This window comes from Oncorhynchus clarkii, chromosome 4, assembly GCF_045791955.1.
Source record: "Oncorhynchus clarkii lewisi isolate Uvic-CL-2024 chromosome 4, UVic_Ocla_1.0, whole genome shotgun sequence".
In the NCBI taxonomy this organism is placed as follows: domain Eukaryota; kingdom Metazoa; phylum Chordata; class Actinopteri; order Salmoniformes; family Salmonidae; genus Oncorhynchus; species Oncorhynchus clarkii.
In genome coordinates, this window is record NC_092150.1 from 13,558,824 (window position 1) to 13,571,280 (window position 12,457).

The window sequence follows — 12,457 nt, forward strand, 5'->3', positions numbered from 1 at the left end:
TCCATAGTGTGAGACGCCTAAGACAGCACTACAGGGAGACAGGACGGACACTGCTCGTCCTCGCAGTGGCAGACCACGTGTAACACCTGCACAGGATTGGTACATCCAAACAACTTGCGGGACAAGTACAGGATGGAAACAGCTGCCCGAGTTACACCAGGAACACACAAACCCTCCATCAGTGCTCAGACTGTCCACAATAGGCTGAGACAGGCTGGACTGAGGGCTTGTAGGCCTGTTGTAAGGCAGGTCCTCAACAGACATCACCGGCAACAACGTCGCCTATGAGCTCAAACCCACCGTCGCTGGACCAGACAAGACTGGCAAAAAGTGCTCTTCACTGACGAGTCGCGGTTTTGTCTCACCAGGGGTGATAGTCGGATTTTCGTTTATCGTGGAAGGAATGAGTGTTACACCGAGGCCTGTACTCTGGAGCGGGATAGATTTGGAGGTGGAGGGCCCGTCATGGTCTGGGGCGCTGTGTTACTAGCATCATCGGACTGAGCTTGTTGCAGGTGTTCTGTGCACGATTTCCTGCAAGACGGGTATGTCAGTGTTCTGCCATGGCCAGCGAAGATCCCGGATCTCAATCCCATTGAGCATGTCTGCGACCTGTTGGATCAGAGGGTGAGGGCTAGGGCCATTGCCCCCAGAAATGTCTTGCAGGTGCATTGGTGGAAGAGTGGGGTAACTTCTCACAGTAAGAACTGGCAAATCTGGTGCAGTCCATGAGGAGGAGATGCGCTGCAGCACTTAATGCAGCTAGTGGCCACACCAGATACTGACGGTTACTTTTGATTTTGACCCCCTTTGTTCAGGGACATATGCTGAGGATTATTTATGTCGGTAATAAAGCCCTTTTGTTGGGAAAAACTTATTCTGATTGTCAGGGCCTGGCTGCCAAGTGGCTGCACCCCTGCCCAGTCATGTGAATCTTTGAAATTGTTACATTTACCTGGCCTAGAGTTTACTAGGACATGTTTTGTATGGGATATGTGTATTTTTCTCCCATTGCATCATAAGATCTGATGAAAAACAGCAAAGTGACTCATGCACGTGTCAAACTCATTCCTCGGGGGGCCGAGTGTCTGGGTTTTCACTCCTCCCTTGTTCTTGATTTATGAATTAAGGTCACTGATTAGTAAGAAAAACCACTAAACAGCAGACACTTGGCCCTCCAGGAAGGGTTAGGCTGTAATAAAAACTGTTTTAAGAACATGAGGCAAAGAAAGGATAGCAGTGCCCCCTAGTGGTGACTGACAGATTGAGAGAAGGAAACGGAGAGAGAGAAAGATGATGAGCTAAGCTTAGAAAAGCAGAGGCATGGACAACTACTGTCTGTCAGTAAGCGGACATAACAGTTGGTATATGAGATGTGTGTGTGTGTGTGTGTGTGTGTGTGTTAAAGTAATTCTGCCTTGTCTATTGGACAGGAATCCATTATTTGAGGTACATGTTGATGTAATTGGATGTATTTCATGTTGGGCCTCCTTTGCTCCAGCAGATGGCAGCCCAGACCCATTTTTAAACCCAATGACATTCATTCATGCCATCAGTCAAATCAGTGGAGTACCAAGACAGGTCTTAGTGAGGTCACTTCATAACTATGACTTAGTGAAGAGACACCGGGTGCTGAGTGAAGATTGTGTTTGCATGTGCACACGTGCCTGTGTGTGCAGGTATGCGTGCACGTGTGTGTATGTGTCAGTCTGTCTGCAGGATGGTAGGCTACCCCTAATTGGCTAGTGTCTCTTCAGAAGTTTAATACCATCTCAGGTGACCCTTCGAGTACCAAGGAGGACACTACCGTGTACTGTGTGTGTATATGTATATACTGAACAAAAATATAAACACAACATGCAACAATTTCAAAGATTTTACTGAGTTACAGTTCATATAAGGAAATCAGTCCATTTAAATCATTAAATTAGGCCCTAATCTATGGATTTCACATTACTGGGCAGGAGCGCAGCTATGGTGGGCCTGGGAGGACGTAGGCCCACCCCTTTGGAGACTGGCCCACCCACTGGGGAGCAAGGCCCAGCTTCTTGATATGCCACACCTGTCAGGTGGACAGATTATTTTGGCAAAGGAGAAATGCTCACTTACAGGGATGTAAACAAATGTATGCACAAAATGTTAGTAAAATAAGCTTTTTGTGCGTATTTAAGATTTCTGGGATCTTTTATTTCAGCTCATGAAACATGGGACCAACACTTTACATGTTGCATTTATATTCTTGTTCATGTATGTATGTACAGTGGGGCAAAAAAGTATTTAGTCAGCCACCAATTGTGCAAGTTCTCCCACTTAAAAAGATGAGGCCTGTAATTTTCATCATGGGTACACTTCAACTATGAAGTCAACTAAATCCAGAAAATCACATTGTAGGATTTGTAATGAATTTATTTGCAAATTATGGTGGAAAATAAGTATTTGGTCACCTACAAACAAGCAAGACAACTTCTTCTTTAAGAGGCTCCTCTGTCCTCCTCTCGTTACCTGTATTAATGGCACCTGTTTGAACTTGTTATCAGTATAAAAGACACCTGTCCACAACCTCAAACAGTCACACTCCAAACTCTACTATGGCCAAGACCAAAGAGCTGTCAAAGGACACCAGAAACAAAATTGTAGACCTGCACCAGGCTGGGAAGACTGAATCTGCAATAGGGAAGCAGCTTTGTTTGAAGAAATCAACTGTGGGAGCAATTATTAGGAAATGGAAGACATACAAGACCACTGATAATCTCCTTCGATCTGGGGCTCCACGCAGGATCTCACCCTGTGGGGTCAAAATGATCACAAGAACGGTGAGCAAAAATCCCAGAACCACACGGGGGGACCTAGTGAATGACCTGCAGAGAGCTGGGACCAAAGTAACAAAGCCTACCATCAGTAACACACTACGCCGCCAGGGACTCAAATCCTGCAGTGCCAGACGTGTCCCCCTGTTTAAGCCAGTACATGTCCAGGCCCGTCTGAAGTTTGCTAGAGAGCATTTGGATGATCCAGAAGAAGATTGGGAGAATGTCACATGGTCAGATGAAACCAAAATATAACTTTTTGGTAAAAACTCAACTCGTCGTGTTTGGAGGACAAAGAATTCTGAGTTGCATCCAAAGAACACCATTCCTACTGTGAAGCATGGGGGTGGGCTGTTTCTGCAAAGGGACCAGGACAACTGATCCATGTAAAGGAAAGAATGAATGGGGCCATGTATCGTGAGATTTTGAGTGAAAACCTCCTTCCATCAGCAAGGGCATTGAAGATGAAACGTGGCTGGGTCTTTCAGCATGACAATGATCCCAAACACACTGCCCGGGCAACGAAGGAGTGGCTTCGTAAGAAGCATTTTAAGGTCCTGGAGTGGCCTAGCCAGTCTCCAGATCTCAACCCCATAGAAAATCTTTGGAGGGAGTTGAAAGTCAGTGTTGCCCAGCAACAGCCCCAAAACATCACTGCTCTAGAGGAGATCTGCATGGAGGAATGGGCCAGAATAGCAGCAACAGTGTGTGAAAACCTTGAAGACTTACAGAGAACGTTTGACCTCTGTCATTGCCAACAAAGGGTATATAACAAAGTATTGAGATAAACTTTTGTTATTGACCAAATACTTATTTTCCTCATAATTTGCAAATAAATTCATTAAAAATCCTACAATGTGATTTTCTGGATTTCTTTCCTAATTTTGTCTGTCATAGTTGAAGTGTACCTATGATGAAAATTACAGGCCTCTTTCATCTTTTTAAGTGGGAGAACTTTCACAATTGGTGGCTGACTAAATACTTTTTTTGCCCCTCCATGTATGTATCACACACACACGCACACAAGCTGACATCGTTTCACAGCAACACAATTATAATCAAAGTCATGGACAAGCATTTGGCGAAACACTGTCGATTTCAAATTCAGACATGGTCTTATACACATGAATTAAAAACACGTTCACAAGCATGCATATTCCACATCAACACACACACACACAGGGGCGGACTGAGAACAACAATTGGCCCGTCTAACACACCGGCCCATTATTAAATAATTATCCTTTTGCTCAGAAAACCCAAGTTAGACAGGCCCACTAGGCAAAAAATGAACCAGCCCATCTGGCATTTTCATGAAATGCACATACACACGTCAACACACTAGGCACACTTGAGGACTGTCCATTTTAGGAATGAAGAAAGAAAGTGAGCAAAGCAGGAAAAGGGAGAGAGAGAGACCAGGAAGAAAAGCAGATAGACAGACTGACAGACAGAGAGAGATGGAGAGGTTGGATTTTCAGGTTGAACGCTTTTCCATTAAAAGCAGCCATCTGTTGATGGGAGCTGAAGAGGCAAAGAGAAGAGGGAGCTCTCAGCTCTCCCAAAGACTGCAATCTGCCAACCCCTCCTCCCAGAAAGAGGGGAGGAGGAGGGAAAGAGATGAGCAAGAGAGAGAAAAGGCACAGGGTAGATTCCTTTTCAGCTCTCCCAAAGACTGTAATCTGCCACCACCACCAACCCCCGGGAAGAGGGAGGGAGGGAGGCAGTTAAAGAGAGTGGGAGATAAGCAAGAGCGAGAAGAGGCACGGGACGGGGTAGGTTCTGTCTCAGCTCTCACGAAGACTGAAAGACTGCAATCTGCCACCAGGGGAGAGATGAGGTGTATTGTCTATTTACAGATGATCTGGTGCTTCTGTCCCCAACCAATAAGGCCTACAGCAGCACCTTGATCTTAATGCATGCAGAGCAGAATTAGTAATATACCCGCTAATTATCAAAATACACATAAAGCTGTTCAATTCTTCAACCAGCTAAAAGGAAGCGATGTCCACATATTCCATCACAAAGCCCTCACCTGCAGAGAGATGAACCTAGAGAAGAGTCCCCTCAGCCAGCTGGTTCAATGGCTCTGTTCACAAACACAAATAGACTCCACAGAGCCCCAGGACAGCAACACAATTAGACCCAACCAAATCATGAGAAAACAAAAATTATTTTCAACGTGTTAAGTAATTTATTTAACAGAGCAAACTGGAATGCTATTTGGCCCTAAACAGAGAGTACACCATAGCAGAATACCTGACCACTGTGACTGACCCAAAATTAAGGAAAGCTTTTAGTATGTACAGACTCAGTGAGCATAGCCTTGCTATTGAGAAAGGCCGCCTTAGGCAAACCTGGCTCTCAGGAGAAGACAGGCTATGTGCACACTGTCCACAAAATGAGGTGGAAACTGAGCTGCACTTCCTAACCTTCCTCCCCCTACACGTCTCCCTCCCATCTCTCTCTCCCTCCCTGTCTCACACTCTCTCTTGCGCCCTCCCCGTCTCGCGCTCTCTCTCTCTCACTCACCGTCGCTCTCCCTCAACGTCGCTCTCTCGCTCTCCCTCACCGTCGCTCTCTCTCCCTCCCCATCTCATTCGCTCTCTCTCTCTCGTTCTCTCCCTCACCTTCTCTAGCGCTCTCTCCCTCACATTATCTTGCTTTCTCTCTCTCTCCCTCCCGTCTCGTTCTCTCTCTCCCTCCCCGTCTCGTTCTCTCTCTCCCTCCCCGTCTCGCTCGCTCTCTCCCTCCCAGTCTCGCTCGTTCTCTCCCTCCCCGTCTCGCTCTCTCCCTCCCCGTCTCGCTCTCTCCCTCCCCGTCTTGCTCTCTCCCTCCCTGTCTCGCTCTCTCCCTCCCCGTCTCGATCTCTCCCTCAACGTCGCTCTCTCTCGCTCTCCCTCAACGTCGCTCTCTCTCGCTCTCCCTCAACGTCGCTCTCTCTCGCTCTCCCTCAACGTCGCTCTCTCTCGCTCTCCCTCAACGTCGCTCTCTCTCGCTCTCCCTCAACGTCGCTCTCTCTCGCTCTCCCTCAACGTCGCTCTCTCTCGCTCTCCTCAACGTCGCTCTCTCTCGCTCTCCCTCAACGTCGCTCTCTCTCGCTCTCCCTCAACGTCGCTCTCTCTCGCTCTCCCTCAACGTCGCTCTCTCTCGCTCTCCCTCAACGTCGCTCTCTCTCGCTCTCCCTCAACGTCGCTCTCCCTCAACGTCGCTCTCTCTCGCTCTCTCTCCCCGTCTCGCTCTCTCTCGCTCTCCCTCCCCGTCTCGCTCTCTCTCGTCTCTCGCGCTCTCTCTCCCTCCCCGTCTCTCGCGCTCTCTCTCCCTCCCCGTCTCTCGCGCTCTCTCTCCCTCCCCGTCTCTCGCGCTCTCCCTCCCTCCCCGTCTCTCGCGCTCTCCCTCCCTCCCCGTCTCTCGCGCTCTCCCTCCCTCCCCGTCTCTCGCGCTCTCCCTCCCTCCCCGTCTCTCGCGCTCTCCCTCCCTCCCCGTCTCTCGCGCTCTCCCTCCCTCCCCGTCTCGTTCTCTCTCTCCCTCCCCGTCTCGCTCGCTCTCTCCCTCCCCGTCTCGCTCGCTCTCTCCCTCCCCGTCTCGCTCGCTCTCTCCCTCCCCGTCTCGCTCGCTCTCTCCCTCCCCGTCTCGCTCGCTCTCTCCCTCCCCGTCTCGCTCGCTCTCTCCCTCCCCGTCTCGCTCGCTCTCTCCCTCCCCGTCTCGCTCGCTCTCTCCCTCCCCGTCTCGCTCGCTCTCTCCCTCCCCGTCTCGCTCGCTCTCTCCCTCCCCGTCTCGCTCGCTCTCTCCCTCCCCGTCTCGCTCGCTCTCTCCCTCCCCGTCTCGCTCGCTCTCTCCCTCCCCGTCTCGCTCGCTCTCTCTCCCCGTCTCGCTCTCTCTCTCCCTCCCCGTCTCGCTCTCTCTTCCTCCCCGTCTCGCTCTCTCTTCCTCCCCGTCTCGCTCTCTCTTCCTCCCCGTCTCGCTCTCTCTTCCTCCCCGTCTCGCTCTCTCTTCCTCCCCGTCTCGCTCTCTCTTCCTCCCCGTCTCGCTCTCTCTCTTCCTCCCCGTCTCGCTCTCGCTCTCCCTCAACGTCGCGCTCTCTCGCTCTCCCTCAACGTCGCGCTCTCTCGCTCTCCCTCAACGTCGCGCTCTCTCGCTCTCCCTCAACGTCGCTCTCTCTCGCTCTCCCTCAACGTCGCTCTCTCTCGCTCTCCCTCAACGTCGCTCTCTCTCGCTCTCCCTCAACGTCGCTCTCTCTCTCTCTCCCTCAACGTCGCTCTCTCTCGCTCTGCTCCCCGTCTCGCGCTCTCTCTTTCTCCCCCTTCTCGCTCGCGCTCTCTCTCTCTCTTTCTCCCCCCTTCTCGCTCGCGCTCTCTCTCTCTCTTTCTCCCCCCTTCTCGCTCGCGCTCTCTCTCTCTCTTTCTCCCCCCTTCTCGCTCGCGCTCTCTCTCTTGCTTTCCTCTTCTCCCAACCTTCCCTTTTCTCAGTACCCCATATTCAGATGCCACTTCTCCTTTTAAACTACCTCTCCCACTCAAACATGGACAGACACCACTATTTTAGGGGTTTGTTGGATTACAAATGGTAAAAATGGACATTGAAAAAGCTTGTGTATTGTAATTCCCAACAAGGTGTAGTTCTAACAAATGTCCACACGGGAGCATTGTTAGTCCAATACTTGAAGTAGCAGGGTAGATGTTGCAGCCTATTTATTTGGTTATTGTACAGTTTGAGTTTTTATCAATACCTATTTACTTACTTACTTACACTTTTATTTTGATAAAAAGGGTTTACAAAACTATATTAAACATTTTACACAATTGGGGAACTATTATATAAAATGTAATACAATTTATAGTACAAATCTAGAAAATGCTTGATTTCCAGAAGAGTAGTGTGGCATCAGATGTTCACCATTTTTACTTTAATTTCCTCACTTTTTAAAATTCAAAACATAGCCTTTTCCATCAAGAAGGGTCAAAGATATCTAGTTGTCTTGTTATCCTGTTTGGTTTGAACCTTTTTAGAGTAAACTTCAACCACTATTTTTACAGTGTGATGTTTTAAGATATTCTGTTTATCACGTTCATTTTCTTTGCCCTAGCCCTCTCATTCAATGGCTCTGATTTGCCCTGGTAAGAGCATGCTTTTCTCAGACAAGTGACAGATTAATTGCACTGTGTGTGTTTCCCCCCTCACCTATACTTGAAATGCATATAGTTACAAACAAATTGAATTCCGTTGTGTGACTTTGTGACGAGGCCTTGTGAATTAAACTTGGCTGCATAAGAGCATATTCCATTAATAAAACAATGGCCTATTTTTTGAAGTAAGCCTATGGATTCTACGATAATGCCGTAGTTTCGAATAGACTGGGCCTACTAATGTAAACAAACTCTTGGCAATAGGAAGTGTATAAGCATCATGCATTGTACCAAGGACTGACGTGTCCTACAGCTGCTTGCTGGTCCACACGTCTGGGGCTGCGGATGGCCCGGTATTGTCAGCTAAATGGGATCATGAGCGGCTGAAAAGTGTTTGAGAATGAACAGAAAATAATTTTCACAAGAGGATGATTACTTCTGCCACATCCTAACCCAACTCCCGGAGAATGCCCCAGATTTTCAGACCCGTATTCACAGCGGATCCCAACCTAGACTGTAGGCCTTTTCTTAAAGGGGCAGCCCCTTTCCTTTTGACAAATTGTCTTCACAATCTCTTGATTTCCTGGTTTGAATCTCTCATTTCCCACATTATTTCCCATTGAGTTCCGTGAATAGGCGATTGATTATGGAGCTTCCAGATGTTAGTGGTCTTTGGCTATCTGACCATGCTAACATTTTCCAAGGGAAGAAGAGACTGGAGGAAAACGTTGGCTTGGTTTTCTCATGACCTATTTTTATTATCATCCGTTGCATAATGCTTCTACAATTTGGCCGATCACAGCCATAAAATACCCTGTTGTCACAATAAAATATTTTCAATAAGAACATGTTGATTTATGTTCTCAGTGAATTATAGTTGTCTATATTCATGGAAATATTTTTTGAAAAGAGCTGCTTAATTTGTATCTTTATAAACAGCCTATATTGATCACCTTGTAATCACCTTCATTTGTATCTTTATAAACAGCCTATATTGATCACCTTGTAATCACCTTCATTTGTATCTTTATAAACAGCCTATATTGATCACCTTGTAATCACCTTCATTTGTATCTTTATAAACAGCCTATATTGATCACCTTGTAATCACCTTCATTTGTATCTTTATAAACAGCCTATATTGATCACCTTGTAATCATCTTAATTTGTATCTTTATAAACAGCCTATATTGATCACCTTGTAATCACCTTCATTTGTATCTTTATAAACAGCCTATATTGATCACCTTGTAATCACCTTCATTTGTATCTTTATAAACAGCCTATATTGATCACCTTGTAATCACCTTAATTTGTATCTTTATAAACAGCCTATATTGATCACCTTGTAATCACCTTCATTTGTATCTTTATAAACAGCCTATATTGATCACCTTGTAATCACCTTAATTTGTATCTTTATAAACAGCCTATATTGATCACCTTGTAATCACCTTCATTTGTATCTTTATAAACAGCCTATATTGATCACCTTGTAATCATCTTAATTTGTATCTTTATAAACAGCCTATATTGATCACCTTGTAATCACCTTCATTTGTATCTTTATAAACAGCCTATATTGATCACCTTGTAATCACCTTCATTTGTATCTTTATAAACAGCCTATATTGATCACCTTGTAATCACCTTAATTTGTATCTTTATAAACAGCCTATATTGATCACCTTGTAATCACCTTAATTTGAGTGTTTTAATATGCCTAGTTTAAAGGTATTAAAATGCACATATTAATCGAGACATCTTGTCATTTTTATATGGAACTTGTTTTTAATTTTACATGTATTTATTTATAGTGAATTGAATTTGCTTTGTATTATGATTAGTCAAATCTAGGCTATAATCCTAACATTGGTAAATGTATTTGATTTACTGCTTTACAGTAATAAAACATTGTTAAAATTGTTAAAATGTCTGTATTTCTAGGTACCTTTATGCTTTGGGACAGAGAGTTTGGAAACGTTGGAAAAGAAGATATTTGGTTCTTGTCCAGGTATGTTAAATGTCAGGATTCATTTGGGTCTTGTCCAGGTATGTTAAATGTCAGGATTCATTTGGTTCTTGTCCAGGTATGTTAAATGTCAGGATTAATTTGGTTCTTGTCCAGGTATGTTAAATGTCAGGATTCATTTGGTTCTTGTCCAGGTATGTTAAATGTCAGGATTCATTTGGTTCTTGTCCAGGTATGTTAAATGTCAGGATTCATTTGGTTCTTGTCCAGGTATGTTAAATGTCAGGATTCATTTGGTTCTTGTCCAGGTATGTTAAATGTCAGGATTCATTTGGTTCTTGTCCAGGTATGTTAAATGTCAGGATTCATTTGGTTCTTGTCCAGGTATGTTAAATGTCAGGATTCATTTGGTTCTTGTCCAGGTATGTTAAATGTCAGGATTCATTTGGTTCTTGTCCAGGTATGTTCAATGTCAGGATTCATTTGGTTCTTGTCCAGGTATGTTAAATGTCAGGATTCATTTGGGTCTTGTCCAGGTATGTTAATTGTCAGGATTCATTTGGGTCTTGTCCAGGTATGTTAAATGTCAGGATTCATTTGGTTCTTGTCCAGGTATGTTAAATGTCAGGATTCATTTGGGTCTTGTCCAGGTATGTTAAATGTCAGGATTCATTTGGTTCTTGTCCAGGTATGTTAAATGTCAGGATTAATTTGGTTCTTGTCCAGGTATGTTAAATGTCAGGATTCATTTGGTTCTTGTCCAGGTATGTTAAATGTCAGGATTCATTTGGTTCTTGTCCAGGTATGTTAAATGTCAGGATTCATTTGGTTCTTGTCCAGGTATGTTAAATGTCAGGATTCATTTGGTTCTTGTCCAGGTATGTTAAATGTCAGGATTCATTTGGTTCTTGTCCAGGTATGTTAAATGTCAGGATTCATTTGGTTCTTGTCCAGGTATGTTAAATGTCAGGATTCATTTGGTTCTTGTCCAGGTATGTTAAATGTCAGGATTCATTTGGTTCTTGTCCAGGTATGTTCAATGTCAGGATTCATTTGGTTCTTGTCCAGGTATGTTAAATGTCAGGATTCATTTGGGTCTTGTCCAGGTATGTTAATTGTCAGGATTCATTTGGGTCTTGTCCAGGTATGTTAAATGTCAGGATTCATTTGGTTCTTGTCCAGGTATGTTAAATGTCAGGATTCATTTGGTTCTTGTCCAGGTATGTTAAATGTCAGGATTCATTTGGTTCTTGTCCAGGTATGTTAAATGTCAGGATTCATTTGGTTCTTGTCCAGGTATGTTAAATGTCAGGATTCATTTGGTTCTTGTCCAGGTATGTTAAATGTCAGGATTCATTTGGTTCTTGTCCAGGTATGTTAAATGTCAGGATTCATTTGGTTCTTGTCCAGGTATGTTAAATGTCAGGATTCATTTGGTTCTTGTCCAGGTATGTTAAATGTCAGGATTCATTTGGTTCTTGTCCAGGTATGTTAAATGTCAGGATTCATTTGGGTCTTGTCCAGGTATGTTAAATGTCAGGATTCATTTGGTTCTTGTCCAGGTATGTTAAATGTCAGGATTCATTTGGTTCTTGTCCAGGTATGTTAAATGTCAGGATTCATTTGGTTCTTGTCCAGGCATGTTAAATGTCAGGATTCATTTGGGTCTTGTCCAGGCATGTTAAATGTCAGGATTCATTTGGGTCTTGTCCAGGCATGTTAAATGTCAGGATTCATTTGGTTCTTGTCCAGGTATGTTAAATGTCAGGATTCATTTGGTTCTTGTCCAGGTATGTTAAATGTCAGGATTCATTTGGTTCTTGTCCAGGTATGTTAAATGTCAGGATTCATTTGGTTCTTGTCCAGGTATGTTAAATGTCAGGATTCATTTGGTTCTTGTCCAGGTATGTTAAATGTCAGGATTCATTTGGTTCTTGTCCAGGTATGTTAAATGTCAGGATTCATTTGGTTCTTGTCCAGGTATGTTAAATGTCAGGATTCATTTGGTTCTTGTCCAGGTATGTTAAATGTCAGGATTCATTTGGGTCTTGTCCAGGTATGTTAAATGTCAGGATTCATTTGGTTCTTGTCCAGGTATGTTAAATGTCAGGATTCATTTGGTTCTTGTCCAGGTATGTTAAATGTCAGGATTCATTTGGTTCTTGTCCAGGTATGTTAAATGTCAGGATTCATTTGGTTCTTGTCCAGGTATGTTAAATGTCAGGATTCATTTGGTTCTTGTCCAGGTATGTTAAATGTCAGGATTCATTTGGTTCTTGTCCAGGTATGTTAAATGTCAGGATTCATTTGGTTCTTGTCCAGGTATGTTAAATGTCAAGATTAATTTGGGTCTTGTCCAGGTATGTTAAATGTCAGGATTCATTTGGGTCTTGTCCAGGTATGTTAAATGTCAGGATTCATTTGGGTCTTGTCCAGGTATGTTAAATGTCAGCATTCATTTGGGTCTTGTCCAGGTATGTTAAATGTCAGGATTCATTTGGGTCTTGTCCAGGTATGTTAAATGTCAGGATTCATTTGGTTCTTGTCCAGGT

The 12,457-nt window shown here is 44.4% G+C and overlaps 1 protein-coding gene across 1 annotated transcript in view; it reads left to right on the forward strand.

Annotated features, from left to right (window-relative positions):
• The window catches only part of LOC139406455 (Ca++-dependent secretion activator 2), a 266,758-nt gene that overhangs the window by 116,407 nt on the left and 137,894 nt on the right, over positions 1 to 12,457 (forward strand). The window contains exon 9 of the mRNA XM_071149059.1: positions 9,881 to 9,947. Within this exon, the coding sequence (XP_071005160.1) occupies positions 9,881 to 9,947 (67 nt within the window). The remainder of the gene's footprint in view (positions 1 to 9,880; positions 9,948 to 12,457) is intronic.